Source organism: Microtus oregoni, unplaced genomic scaffold (assembly GCF_018167655.1).
Source record: "Microtus oregoni isolate MIOR12 unplaced genomic scaffold, Mior012 000028F_ref0000031, whole genome shotgun sequence".
In the NCBI taxonomy this organism is placed as follows: Eukaryota; Metazoa; Chordata; class Mammalia; order Rodentia; family Cricetidae; genus Microtus; species Microtus oregoni.
In genome coordinates this window covers 17,506,554-17,520,475 of record NW_024543087.1, presented here as the reverse complement: position 1 = coordinate 17,520,475, position 13,922 = coordinate 17,506,554, and the positions used below count along the sequence as shown (strand labels likewise).

Genomic DNA, 13,922 nt, shown 5'->3' with positions numbered 1-13,922 from the left:
GGTAATGCAGCTGTCAGATATCCTGAGTGGGTCAGAAGGACCCTGTGAGTATCTTGTGGTCCTTCAGGCTCCAACTTCCACAAGAGAGGCCTTCTGCATAGCTGCTGGTGACAGTGGCTGTGGGAGAGAGTAGCTGCTGAGGTTTGTGGCTCTGAACATGGGCCCTATATTCTGAAGTGTCATCTACTCCTCTACTTGTGGGACCGAGTAGCTAGGTCTTTGCCCAGAGTTCACTCAGCAACCATCAGCCTGCACAATGGTCACAGCACCACATCGTCTTTCTGATAGTACCTGTTAAGACCTGTGTTTCAGTGACACAGCAGCAGGAAGTGGAGGCTTCCTCCTTCCCTTTCCTTTCAGGCTGCAGGTGCTGGGATCCCTATTCTAACTTCTTTCTTTTTTTTTGCGGGGGGGGGGGTATGGTTCAAGACAGGATTTTTCTGTGTAGCCTTGGCTATCCTGGAACTCACGCTGTAGACCAGTTGGCCTCGAACGCACAGAGATCCACCTGCCCCTGCCTCCCTAGTGCTGGGATTGACAGTTGCACCCCCAGCGCTGGCATAACTTCATTATTTGTATTGTATATCGCTTTCTCCCCAACCACACTGAACTCCTGACAGCTTCCCACTCATCCTATACTTGAGAAGCACTACAATCTACCTGGCTTGTAACATTTCACCACAGTTTTCTATCGGAGATGGCACCCCCCCTCCCAGCACTGGCAGCTGTGGCCTAAGCCCAGAGCAGGTGAGCTGTGTCAGGGGCACTGTCCCAGTGGGTCAGACAAACACTGTGCTCTGCTTTCTTGCCTTATTCCAAACACAAAGTGAAAAGTAGGATAAAAGAAGAAATAAACAAGAATTAAGAAGAAAGAGTTGTAGAAAGATGTGGGGCAATCCCACCTCAAGAGAAAACCAGGCCAGAGAGGGAAACCCAGGGAGAGAGTATGTGGCTGTCATGGTCTCTCTTCTGCTCCGAGCTGTGGCAACCAGGCAAGTTGTACCTGACCTTTTTCCACTTTTCACCTTTTCTGAGGGTTCTGGACTTTCTCACCTCCTTTCAGTACTCAGAAAACTCTTCTCTGGAATACGAAGAGCCTGTGAGTGCTCTGTGGCCCCCACGAGGCCCTGTAAACTTGCCCTGGCTTCCTGTGGTTCTCTCACATACCTGAATCCCAGTCACACCAGTCAGAGAAGCCAAAACTGTCTCCTCAGCCACCTCAGGCCAACAGATACCCGAGCTCAGGTTCAGTCCCATGCAGGGCATCTGATATGGCCTGTATGGGCTGGTAGTCCTGTTGAGAACAATGTAGGAGCTGGATTCAGTTGTTTGGGATCCTAGCAGCCTTCAGCACATGCCCCATAGCTACTGCCAGTACAGAAAGGCATCTGTGAGAACGACCCTGGTGCTGTGTTCCTCTGACATTTGGGGTGGGGAGCCCAGGTGCCAGACATCTCAGGCTTGGCGTTTGGTTCAGCTGTTTTGAGAATTGCCATAGTTCTTGGGGGACTAAATATGAAGGCTGTCACTTTAAAGTCGGTTCCTTTTTTACTGTTTAGAAAGCCCTTTAGGGTGTCACATTAATGTTTACTATCCTTGAACTGTGAGAGAAGACGCACTTGCCCGTGGCCCTAGCCAGAGACATCACTGTCTCCCCTCCCCTTGCAGGAAAACCAGAATGGAAATAGAATACAATGTTGAGCCAATCCTAGGAGGATTTTCCTCCAGAAGCCCGGGATGAGTCAGACTGAAAGTCCCACCTGGTAGCCCAGCTCTAGATCCTCATCTGCTGCCCAGAGCCAGGGGCTGGCCCAGCCGCTCCTCACTGTGCTCTTGGTTTTGGTCTCCAACACCTTAATACTTTCCTCCCGTCAGTTCCTGTGGGTCGGGCAGTCCCTCCCTGGCAGTGTCCTGAGCCTTGACAGGGTCCTTGGCCCTGCTAGACTGGATTCTCCTTTCCTACACCAGGGGCTTGTGGATTCACTGCCCTCCCATCCTCAGAAACACTTATGCTGCAGCCCTCTGTGCCACTTCTCAGACCACTGCAGGCCTCACACTCTCTCGCGCTCTCTTCTCCGCTAACCTGAGTCTTGCCTCACCCTTCAGAGCACTGTCTAATTTTGTCTCCTTTCCTCTAGGGCTTCCCTTTCTGCAGTCTGAGCCCCCACATCCCATCCTTGACTCCACCTTGCCTCCCCACAGCTCTGCAGCACCCTTCCAGACTGTTCCTAGGCAGCAGCCAGTGTCTCCCAGTCCTTTCCTGCTACTCTGAGGTGGAGATAAAGCTCTGCAGGGGGCTGTGGGACCCGAGAACCTGTCTCCTTGGTCTGCAGTGCTCTGTAGCCTCCTGTGGTTGTCTCTCTTGCCAGTGAGTTCCTCTCAACTCCTGCCTGCCCTGCCTCATTTCCTTGGCACAACCCCTGACCAGTGTAAAGCTTCCCATTTGCCTCTTTAACCCAGTGGGCACCTGTTTGCCCACTGACTCCTGGATAAGATTGTCCCTATAACATTGCCTCTTTTTTCTTTTTTTCCTCTCTCTATATATTTATTTATTTATTTATTTATTTTGAGACAAGGTTTCTTTATGTAACCCCGGCTGTTCTGGAAAACTTGTTCTGTAGACCAGGCTGGCTTCAAACTCACAGAGATCTACCTGTCTCCGTCTCCCGAGTGCTAGGATTAAAGGTGTACACCACCACCACTCGGCTCCTTTAAAAAAAAAAAAATGTGTCAGAGGACAACTCTGGGCATTTGATTCTGAGGATCAGGTTCAGAATGGCAGCTTTTTGTGGCAAGTGCTTTTACCTGGGCAGCCATCTCACCAACCCCCAACATTTATCTTTCCTTGCTTTTATGACTTCCGCCATAATTCCAAACCTAAGTGTTTAAGCAAATAAAGATCATTTGGTTGGGGGAAGGGACGCTTGTGATCTGGAAAGTGTGCCTCGGTGTTGTGAGGTGTGTGACAGGGCTGCTGGGTAGTCCTGAGCAAGGTCTTTGGACTGATGGTGTTTAGACACGGGGCTGAAAGTTGTTGTGACAGGCACTCTCCCACTCTGGCGCCCTTGTCACCTGACCTGACACAGCTCCCTCTGAGGGACTAGGCTAGTTGAGAGACACTGGGAAGGCTGGAAGGCTAGTTCTCATCTGCCTTTGTCGAGAAGAAAATCAAAGCTGGGGGCTGTGGTGTGGGCTCCTAATATCACAGGTATTGCCTTTAAAATGCCCCACTCACACTTTAAGGATAAAGTATGGCTTTGTTGCCCAGCCAGACCAGACCCTCTGTGACAGGAGAATTCCCAAGGTAGGACCCAAGGGATTGAAATGAGGTAAGCAGCTAGCCACCCATGTGACTGAGCTCCCCTGTGTGGGCGCTGGGCAGAAAAATGGAACAGCAGCTGCTCTTGTCGTCTCATGTATACCTATGATCCTAGCACTAAGAGGGGGAGACAGGAAAAAAGTTCAAGGCCATGCTCAGCTTTATAGTGTGTTCAAAGCCAGCCTGGACCACAGGAGCCCTTGTCTGAAACAAAGGAAAAAGAAAGAAAAAACTAGAATTTTTCTGGGATGGTATAGAGTCTGAATTAATGTGAGTCATAGTCTCACACTAAGAGACTATGTACTGAGGCAGTACATATTCATTGAGCCTCTGAGTGACTGACACTGGTGTAGACATGTGCTCGTCACGGATTAAAGTCACACTGTGAAAAGGCCACATGAAGTGGCCTAAGGTTAGTCCTTAACCAGGGATGTCCCAGATGTCTTACATGTCACCCCAGATGTAATCTCCCCCCGGCCCCCAGGTCCTGCTACAGTGGCAGTCTATGCATCCTGCACTGCAGTGCTGGGGTGGACGCAGACCCTGCCAGGGCCTTGCTTAGCCGCATCATCAGATGCCCTGGCGGGGCATTCCATTGCTGGAAAAGCCCTCTTCTTTGTAGAAGAACAGCACATTGTGCACTGGAGATGTGCTGAGTTGGTAGAGGGCATGTATCTAGCATACACAAAGCCCGTGGTTTGATACCTAGCATCAAACTGGGCATTAATTGAACTTAGTGGCTCATGTATACCTATGATCCTAACACTAAGAGGGGGAGACAGGAAAAAAGTTCAAGGCCATGCTCAGCTTTATAGTGTGTTCAAAGCCAGCCTGGACCACAGGAGCCCTTGTCTGAAACAAAGGAAAAAGAAAGAAAAAACTAGAATTTTTCTGGGATGGTATAGAGTCTGAATTAATGTGAGTCATAGTCTCACACTAAGATACTGCAGCGAAGTCAAGAACGTGGTTCCCAGGGCCCAGCTCTGTTGTGGGAATCATTGTTTTCTGTGAAAATGAACTTGTGTGCTTTATTAGGGTAGAGTTATTGAGGGGAGCAATATGAAGCCAGAGATGCCAGGCGGCATCTAATGGACAAGTATCTAGAAAGCCCATCTTCAAGGCTCAAAACACACTGATATCAGATGGATCTTGGAACCGCCTGGTGGTGACTGCCTCCTGACCCGTTGGCAGAACAGACTTGGGGCAGACCAGACAGTTTGGACAGTGTAGTCCAAACACAAGACGGCATGCCTCTTCAAGCTTGCCTGGCAGGGAGTGAAGCTAGAGAAATAGTGGGGGAGATGCAGGTATGACGGGCACACTATGAGGTGTCCCTTGCCAGGCATGGTGTGCTTGTCTATCATCCCAGCAGTGGAAAGGTTGAGGCAGGAGGATTGAGTTTGAGATTAGCTTGGAATATCTACACGAAGGCTACAAAACAAGGGAGGAGTCTCCCTTTAGAACTGGAAGCAAAGTGACCCCCCAGTGGGCCCAGCACCCTCCACTAGTGAGGGGCTGGCTGTGAAACAGAGGATGCTTTTCTATTCGATTTAATCTAATATGAACACATTTAGTGCCCACATTCTTGCTGGACTAAAGTATGGGCCTCCCTCCCAGGGAACCAGGTGGAGCCCCCATGTTGCCGTCGGTCAGCAGCTCTTGTTTTCTGAGTCTGTGATCTCTGCATTTGGAAACCGGGTTCCTGTTAAAATTTTTAAAGGACGGGGGGGGGGGGGGGGGGGGGGGGGACAAGCAGAAAAGGAAATGCCACCAGCCAGGCTCCCCCACTGTGGCCTCGAGTCCCGACTGTGGAAAGGGTCTGGAAGAAGAATGATTTTGGCAGAGGGAGTTTCACAGCAGCAATGGGAACTTCCAGGAATGCTGCTTGGGCCAGCCCGGGGCTGTTTCCACTGCCGCTTTTACAGCAGACCCGTCCTGGCTGCCTGGCCGACTGGGGATATGATGAGTTCCCTCAGCTTAGCTCTGCCATCCCTGGCCAGCCATCAGACAGCGCAGGATGCTGTAAGAATTTACATCTGCACAGAAAGGGGAACTCCCAAAATGTCTCCGTTTTCTCGAGTGCATGAAAGCTCGAACCTTCTTGGAACCTCGGGGAAGGGGACAATGTCTCTTGAGAGACATCCCTGGTGAAATTATGTGACCTTCCTAGTGCCTGTAGGAATCAAGCCTGCTGTGCTCACGGTGGCCTTCCCTGCAGTGACCTTATCCCCAGTGGCTGGGGTGGCCTTCATGTATGCAGTAGGCCCTCAGCGGCCCTCAGTGGTGAAATGACCAGCTGAACATGGATCAGCCTAGCAAGTGTTAGGGTAGGTGTGACTGGTGGGGCAAACTGGGATGGGTAGCCTTTGAGAAGTATGCAGCTCCCACTACTGATACCGCCCAAAGCCAGAGGGAGTAGACAGGTTTTCACCACCTTTGTGGGAGCCCTGTCTGCAAGACTGGTCTTGGTCCATTAAGTACATGCAGCCTCAGGAGACTGGATCCATAGGCAGCCTTTGTGCTGGGTGTGTGGAAGTAAGTGGATCAATCAATCACTTGCCAGGGATCACCCTCACCCCCAGGTGGCGCTGTCTCACTCTGCCCTCATAGGACCCTCCCACCTTGGGAAGAGTGCCCTCAGCACAGGGGGGAGAGACGTGTCCTGGGGCAGGATCAAGAAATATTCATGGCGCAACTTCTTTCCTAGATAGAAGTGGTCGGTGGTTTCTGGTGTTGTACAGTGCATGGCCCGGACTAGGGGTCAGATTTCCTCCTGCCCTGGTTGTCTTGGGAATGACTGAGGACTGTGAGAGCTACAATCTGCTTCCCCTCAAAGGCATCTCTTCCTTCCCACAAACTCCAGAGATGTGCGCAGAAGGCATGAAAGGCCAGGCAGGGCCTGGTGGGAAGGGAGGCACCTGGCATTTGGATAGGAAGCTGATGGCTTATCCATTAGGGCAGCAAGGTGAGCCCTCCATCCTGAGCCTGGCACCTTTTGTTTTGCAGACGGTGTCCATCCTGGAACAGCGGTTGACACTGGCAGAAGACAAGCTGAAGCAATGTCTGGAGAACCAGCAGCTAATCATGCGGAGAACGCCATCGTGATCAGGGAGCACATCAAGAATCAGGAGCTCAGTCGATTAGAACAGCAGGCCAGGGATTTGTACGGGGGCTTGAGTAAATAAATAAAGGGATTTGGCCCTGAGGGAGCCACATCTGTACCCAGTCTGGGATTGGGTGCTCCTGCTCCCCCATCCCCAAGTGCTCTTAGTACCTGGAGCCTCCCCACCTGGCCATGGGAAGCTCCCAGTGGGCAGAGCCACACAGAAAGGAGGCTTGAGTCCCAGCTGAGAGGACCACACTCAGTTTAATAAAAAGGGGCCACTGAACTGTGTACTTCTTCAGAGTCCTGAGATGGTGGCACGCTGTCTGGAGAGCCAGGCTAAGTTCTCATTCAGCTCACCGCGGTCCCTTGACTGACTCCTAAGCTGGCAACTGATTGCTTGGAGAGCCAAGAATTTTCCCTCCAAACGACAGCCCCCTGCGTGCGCGCGCACAAAAAAAGAAAGCCCCCAGTGGGCCATCTGAGTCAAGATGCTCAGGAACAAGCTTGGCAGAATGGGTAGGGCCCTTGCAAAGGCTGTCGTTTCTGTCACCCCATGTTTTCACCAGGGCTTGTGGCTTCTTCCTGTCTACATGCATGAGAACAAAGGAATCTGAAAATTAAAACTAATTTGACTGATCTTGCTGCAGGAATGGCTTGTTCTAGGTAACACTGGTTACAGTCCTCGTGTCCCAGGGCCCACAAAGGGAAAATGAGCATTGTTTCTGAGACTAGGGACACCCTCTTTTGCAGCTGTTTAGGGGTGCTGGAGTGCAAAACCTTGTATACTACTCACCTCTGGCGTTTGCAGGGATTTGGAGACCCCAAGCACCCTGTTTCCATTCATTCATGAGGGTTTCCAGGGCCCCATCCTCCACATCTGGACTGGGAAAGCCAGTGTACTTTCCATGTCTGCATTGCTGTGCCTTCAGCATCTTGGGGTTTAGCCAACAAGGGAGGTCCTTGTCCCTAACATACTGCCCTGCCCTGGGGGTGGATGCAGTGCTAGAACCCCCCCATCCCACCCAAAGCTGTCAGGACTGGCTAGTTAGCATGGTCACTGCTCCCAGGAGAGGTAGAGCCTGAAGGGTGGGAGGTTGCCTCCTCCAGGAGAGCTGAATTCCAGGGTCAGAGCTTGGTCCTGCCCACCCCCAGTTGTACCCTCAGGACTGTGGCTGAGACTCTGATTGTTAAGGAATTTTAAAGCAGTGACCTCTGTTCCTCTAGGTGCTGCACCCTGCCCAGTGCAGAGTAGTTGCTCAAGGGAACCTGTCACTTTGTCCAGTCCCACTAGATGGCAGAGCCTGTTGTCAGGGTTCCCTGGGAAGCTGCAGTGTAGGAACCTGGTAGCCTACACTGGCAGGAAAGCCCCTCCACTGCCCCGAGAGGTAATGAGCACACCACCCCATGAGTCTTAGCTGGCTGCCAACTCAAAGGGTGCTTCTGTGAGGCCAGTCTTGTCATCCCCTCCCATGCTGGTTCTGCCACCCAGCATGGGCTCCCTTGGAGGCAGAGGCAAAGTCAGGCGGATCTCTGAGTTTGAGCCTGGTCTTACAATGAGACCCTGTCTCCAAAACTAGGTAGAGGTGGAAGCCAAGAATTGGCATTTATCCCCTTCTGCTACCCAGCTGTGGGTCCAAGGTAACCAACACTTCAAGTTCAAGCTGCCATGACTTCACTACCGTGATAGACCATGAGCCAAATAAACCTTTTCTTCCTGAAGTTGCTTTTGCCAAGTACTTTGTTAGAGTGATGGAGAGGGGCCTTCCTAGGATGTTTCTAAACCACATACCTCCCTTAGTGGAGCCGCAGGGATTAGGGAAAGTGCAATTCTCAGTAGGCAAGCATTCTACCACTGGGCTTCCCCAGTCTACGTACATGGCTCTTGGAATGATCTTGATCATGGTGGTCTTTCCTTCCATGCCCAGGACAGACTTATGAAGGACTAAAGTTCTCCCCCAAAATGGTCCTTTCTTCTCCCACGAGTCCCAATTCAAAACTTCCCTGCTCCAAGAACCTGAGGACCCAAGTTGTACCTAGTTGGGGAGGGGGTCTACAGGCCCCTTGCCACTCCTACCCCTGTGAAGACTTACGGGCTCCCTGAGCTGGACAGCTCTCTGGAGTGCTAGGAGGTCCAACACAGGGGTCCTTGGTTTACTTGGATGACTTGGAAGGTTGGAGGTCATGTAATTGGGCCTTTCTTGCAGTATTTATCTCCCCAAATGATACTATCAACCCTACCCGATAGCTGCTCTACTTCTACCCCCTCCCTCTTGCTGTCAGACACAAAAGCAGCCCTCCAAAAGTTCAGCTGATGGCTCCAGACTTTGGATGCTTATTGCTGTGTGGGTGGCTTTGCCAAACCCAAAGGCAAACCTGGAGATGGAAGGTCTTCTGTAACCATGCATCTTTTTGAGGAGCTAAAGGATGCTGCAAGAGCTGGCATGTCTCTGTGTTAGAAGCTCTTGTGTTAAATGCCGTACTCTCAGATCTGTAAAGGCAATTGAGAATTGGATACCATTACCTGTTATATTTAAACTGGGCATATAAGCTAAATTTAGATATGTATTTTATTTAGCCAATTAGTTACAGTAAATGTAAGAAGATTGAGATGAATATTTTAATAAGTCAAAGAATGCTAGCAGGGAGGAGGGGGGAAATAGGAGGAGGGGAGGAGGTGGAAATTTTTAAGTAAAAATAAATAAAAATAAAAGAATACTAGCGGGCCGGAGAGATAGCTCAGCGGTTAAGAGCATTGCCTGCTCTTCCTAAGGTCCTGAGTTCAATTCCCAGCAACCACATGGTGGCTTACAACCATCTGAAATGAGATCTGATGCCCTCTTCTGGCCTACAGGCAGACACACAGACAGAATATTGTATACATAATAAATAAATATTTTTTTAAAAAGATACTAGTACAGCCGGGTGGTGGTGGCATACACCTTTGATCCCAGCACTCAGGAGGCAGAGGCAGGCGGATCTCTGTGAGCTCAAGGCCAGCCTGGTCTACAAGAGCTAGTTCCAGGATAGGCACCAAAAGCTACAGAGAAACTCTGTCTCAAAAATCCGCCCCCCCCCCAAAAAAAGGAATACTAGCACACGTGAGTACTCTTACCCAAGATGGCAGAGAGGTCAAAATGGAGGTTTGTATTTTTCCAGAGCTGTCTTAGTCTGGAGTTATAAATTTTACTGATCTGAAAACGTGCACACAGAAACATAAGCAAAGCATACTATGAAAACACACCCATATATTCACACAGACACACCATGGCCACATTATTCTAACAGACAGATAAAACACTTGTAGAAACCTATGTCAGCTGACCAACTTAAAATCCCAGTGTAGTTAGGTGGCGGAAGCCAGGAGAGTGGAAGGACGGGGAAACAGATTTATTTAAAAAAATCCTAGAGTTGCCAGGCAGTGGTGGTGCACATCTTTAATCCCAGCACTGGGGAGGCAGAGGCAGGTGAATCTCTGTGAGTTCGAGGCCAACCTGGTCTACAAGAGCTAGTTCCAGGACAGACTCCTAAACTACACAGAGAAACCCTGTCTCATACACACACACACACACACACACACACACACACACACACACACATAAACAACAACAAAATCCCAACGTGAGACAAATGGCAAATAGCTAGAGAGCAGGATGGGGGAGAGGAGCGGGGAGGGGGGCAGGAGCATGCAGGGTTGGGGAGGGAGTGAGGAGGGGGCAGGAGCATGCATTTAGAAACCACGGACTTTTGGAGCCTTGTTTGCTTCTATGTTAGATGTTAGATAGCCCCAATTTAAAAGGATTTTTGTAAAAGGCAGCCCAAGGGCGTTTGAGGATTCGACTTTGAATAGCAAGAACCCATTTAGAAGTCTAGGCCTATTGGGACTCAAGCCTGTAGCAATGCGTCCACCGAACAGGGCTCTTGAGTCAAAAATGGGGGTTTAGGAGAAATGAGTGGCAGACATCTCCAAACACCAAGTCTCATCTCAGCAAGGCCTGGCCCGCCTTGGGGGTTAGACTACCGGCATGGCCACGACTTCATTGGAAAGCCTGAAAATTGACAAAAATAAGCATGAATGCCCCCCCCCACCAGCCATATACTCCAAAAGGGGAACTCACTGAGATGAAGCCCATCTTAGCCTAGCAGAGAGAAGGTCATTTTCCCAGCACACGGTGCTGGGCCTGCAGGAAAAACAGATCCCCTCGGTGGAAACCTCTGTATATTAGGTATATTTCTTAAGAAAAGCCTTTCTGACAACGCAAATTATTCCAATCAGACCAAATTAGACCGAATAAAAGATACCCATGTTTAATTAATGCAGCGCTCCCAGATGGGCTGGAAAGCGTGTGTGTGGGGGGGGGGGGGTAACCATGCAAAACCCAGAGACCACGTGTTTCTTTTCTGAGCAGCAGCCTAAATAGCTTGTGGGAGTGGTTCACAGCTTGGTGGGCTTTTTTGACCCTCCCCAGGGTCACTGGTCGGCAGGCTTTCCCAGAGGTGGAGTATGGACCAAGGTAACTCCCAGGGGAAAGTTGAAATGGAGTTTCCTGCTCCAAGGATGGGTGCCAGGGGCTGGGGTGATGCTTTCACCCAAACATCCTTGAAAAGACCCCCTAGCCGGTCAGTGGTGACACACACCTTTAATCCCAACACTTGGAAGACAGAGGCAGGTGGGTCTCTGTGAGTTCCAGGATAGCCAGGACTGCACAGAGAAACCCTGTTTCAAGAAAGAAAGAAAGGGACTGAAGGAAGGAAGGGAGAGAGGGAGGGAGGGAGAGAGAAGCCCCCTCATATTTTCTGGTTTCTGTAGAATTCTCAGCGCCAATGTGGACAATAGATGACTGACTGCTGGCCTACAGCCAGGTCTCTTCCCTGGTACTTGGCTCTACATATCAATAGGGGACTTGTGGTCCTAGGGTCTCTGGCTCCGATTCCAGATGGCCTTCATTTCTTAGGCCAGTAGCTCCTGCCACAGGCTTCTCCAGGGGCAAGAAAGAAGCTGGGAGTGTGAGGAGGTAAAAAGCCACCTCTTCTGCCACCACTAGGGCTAGCACAGGTTGGGGGTGGATATTGTGATTACCCAGAATCCCGGAAACCCAGCCCTTTGAGCAGGCCAGTGTATGTTGTCACCCTCACCCTACCACCCTGGCTCCCTGTCATTAGCCTCCTCTCTCTTCCTAATGATTTGCTCAAGACAGGCCCTTGATGGCCCCAGCCATCCAAGGGGGACAGGTGCTACAGGGGCAGCTTCTCACCAAACAGCCCCACGCCCCCTGCCTCACCCCACCCTCGACTTCTGAAGAGAACTGAGTTTGCTGAGGGAGCTGTGTCAGGCTGGTGGCACTGGCGTTGACTCGGCCTAATTCCACTCCCCGTGACATTGCTGCTTGGGCATGGGGAGAGGAGACTAACCCACCCCAGCCAGGGCACCGTGAGCACACTAAGTGAGTACTTCCACCACACTAAGGAGAAGCTTAATGCTCCCTTTTGTCCCAGGATGTGGGGCACTCACGGCTAAGCTAGGGATGGGCCCTTGAGGCAAACCCAGAGTGCCTGCTGCCGCCTAGCTGCTAGGAAGCCTGGGGAACCAGCCCCTCCTGCGTGTGGAAGCATTCTCCAGAGAACCTTTTTACAGAGCAAGGGTAGGTATTTTCATTAAAGTGAGGCCACCAGCCCATGGCCTGCAGTCAGTTATGGAAGAACCCCCGCCCCTCCCCCAAGCCCACCCCTCCCACTCCTTACTGCCTGGAGAAATCTGTTCACTGGGAGGAAGGGAGGAAGCTGGCTTTCCTGCCACTTCCTGTTCTCAGCCTCCGCTTCTCTCTCTCAGACACAGCTTGTGTTACTGGAAAAGGTTCCTTTAGTTTGTGTGGTAGGTCCCCTGTGGGCAGAGTCTGGGCCCACAGGTCAGTGTCACGAAACCACACTCACCAACACCCCATCCGTGTCCACCTTCCAGATGGGCATCTGCACTTCGTGACTTAGATGTCCCTAAGCTCCGGGACTCATGTTTCCCCAGGCCTGTGTCTTCCCTTGATCTCAGGGCTAGCCCTAGCAGGATGGTGTCCCTGCTTCTAAATGCTCTGCTCCCCTGCCTCTCATAACCCTCTGTCCTCCACAAGGCCTTGGCCTAGAGCCTTGCTGGGATTTGGCAGATCTCTCTAGAAGGACCATGCTCTTCAAGAAATGGCTGCTGTAACCCAGCTCACCTCCACACTGACAGTGACCCCAGCCGAGGATGGACTAGGATCCTGCGCTGGGCCTGCTCAGTTCATCTCTCCCAGCCCTGCTGCTGCAGGCTAATCTCTGAAACCGGGAGCTGAAAAGCAGTGTAGTTAGCACTCCTGCCTCTCCAGGCAGAAGCTCACAGGCACCCACATCTAATGCCTGCTCACTGGAAACAAGGTACTTTCTGTCCCAGAAACCTGGCTGCTGTGGACTCCGGCAGGAGCTGGGAAACGGCCCCCTGTTCTGAGGCTGCCCCTGGAATGTGAGTTGTGACGTCTTCTCCAAGGAGTTGGGATGCACCTAGAATAAGGTCAGTCCTGAGATCCCACAAGGATGCTCCCAGCCCTTTGAGAGGTGTCTAGTCTCCTGTTGAGAACCAATGCCTGTGATCTGAAGGAGACACAGTTCCATAGACCCCTCTGATGGGAGGGGAAGCCTCAGGCGGGAATGCCAGGTGAGGACCACCAGCCTCCCCAAGAGCATGAGCCTGTTCAGCCCTCCTGCAGATCAACGGCAAGCCTGGCAAAAGGAGTCAAGGCCTTTCCAACCCAGTCTCCCGCACCTGCCCAGACTACCCCATTGGTTCTCAGCCCAGTGCCCAAGCTGCCAAAGGGTCAAGCTAAAAGACAGTAAATAACAGAGGAATTGCAAGACAGCTCGTGGCACTCCTGCTCAGCCTCCTCCAAAGACAGGCCAAGTGGGTCCCTCATTCCTATCCCCGCTAGAGCCAGGCCCTTGCATACACTGCTCCTGCAGCCAGGAATGCAGCACTTCGCCTCTGAGTCTCGGCCTTCATACTGCTAGCTTCGGGTGACACCAGGAACAGCTTGTGGGCTGTTGGAAGACTTGCTGGGACAATTCACGCACAGTTCCAAGTGCTGGGTTTTCTCTAGTGGAGTAAGAGCCACGGCCCAGGGAGTAGATAGGAACCCAAGAGTTGGGCCTGTATTCATGGGGTCCCCATGCCAGCCAGCTCAGCCTCTGTTGACTATCTATGCTAACTGAGGCTCAGCTAGCATTCCTGGGAGGGTTCCATTGTGCCCCACGATGCCTTCACGCTGCTTTGCCCAGCTGCCACACGTCTTTTACTGGACTCTACCACCTACTGCATACCAGCATGGCCTTTTCCCAATGGGACGTCCAGGCCAAGCCAGGAGCCTCCACACAACCCCATGTGCCAGGCCTCCCCATGCAGGATCTGAGAAAGCCAAGGTGGGGTTCAGGGTGGTGGTTAGCTCCTCAGACCAGCAGGGTTGGTGGAAGGGCAGGATT

General features: G+C 51.6%; 1 protein-coding gene across 1 annotated transcript in view; it reads left to right on the top strand.

The window, feature by feature from the left end:
* Positions 1-7,075, top strand: part of Poc1a (POC1 centriolar protein A) — a 68,135-nt gene extending 61,060 nt beyond the window's left edge. The window contains exon 11 of the mRNA XM_041677241.1: positions 6,326-7,075. Coding sequence (XP_041533175.1) covers positions 6,326-6,424 — 99 coding nt within the window. The 3' untranslated portion in view covers positions 6,425-7,075. The remainder of the gene's footprint in view (positions 1-6,325) is intronic.
* Positions 7,076-13,922: the final 6,847 nt, after the last annotated feature.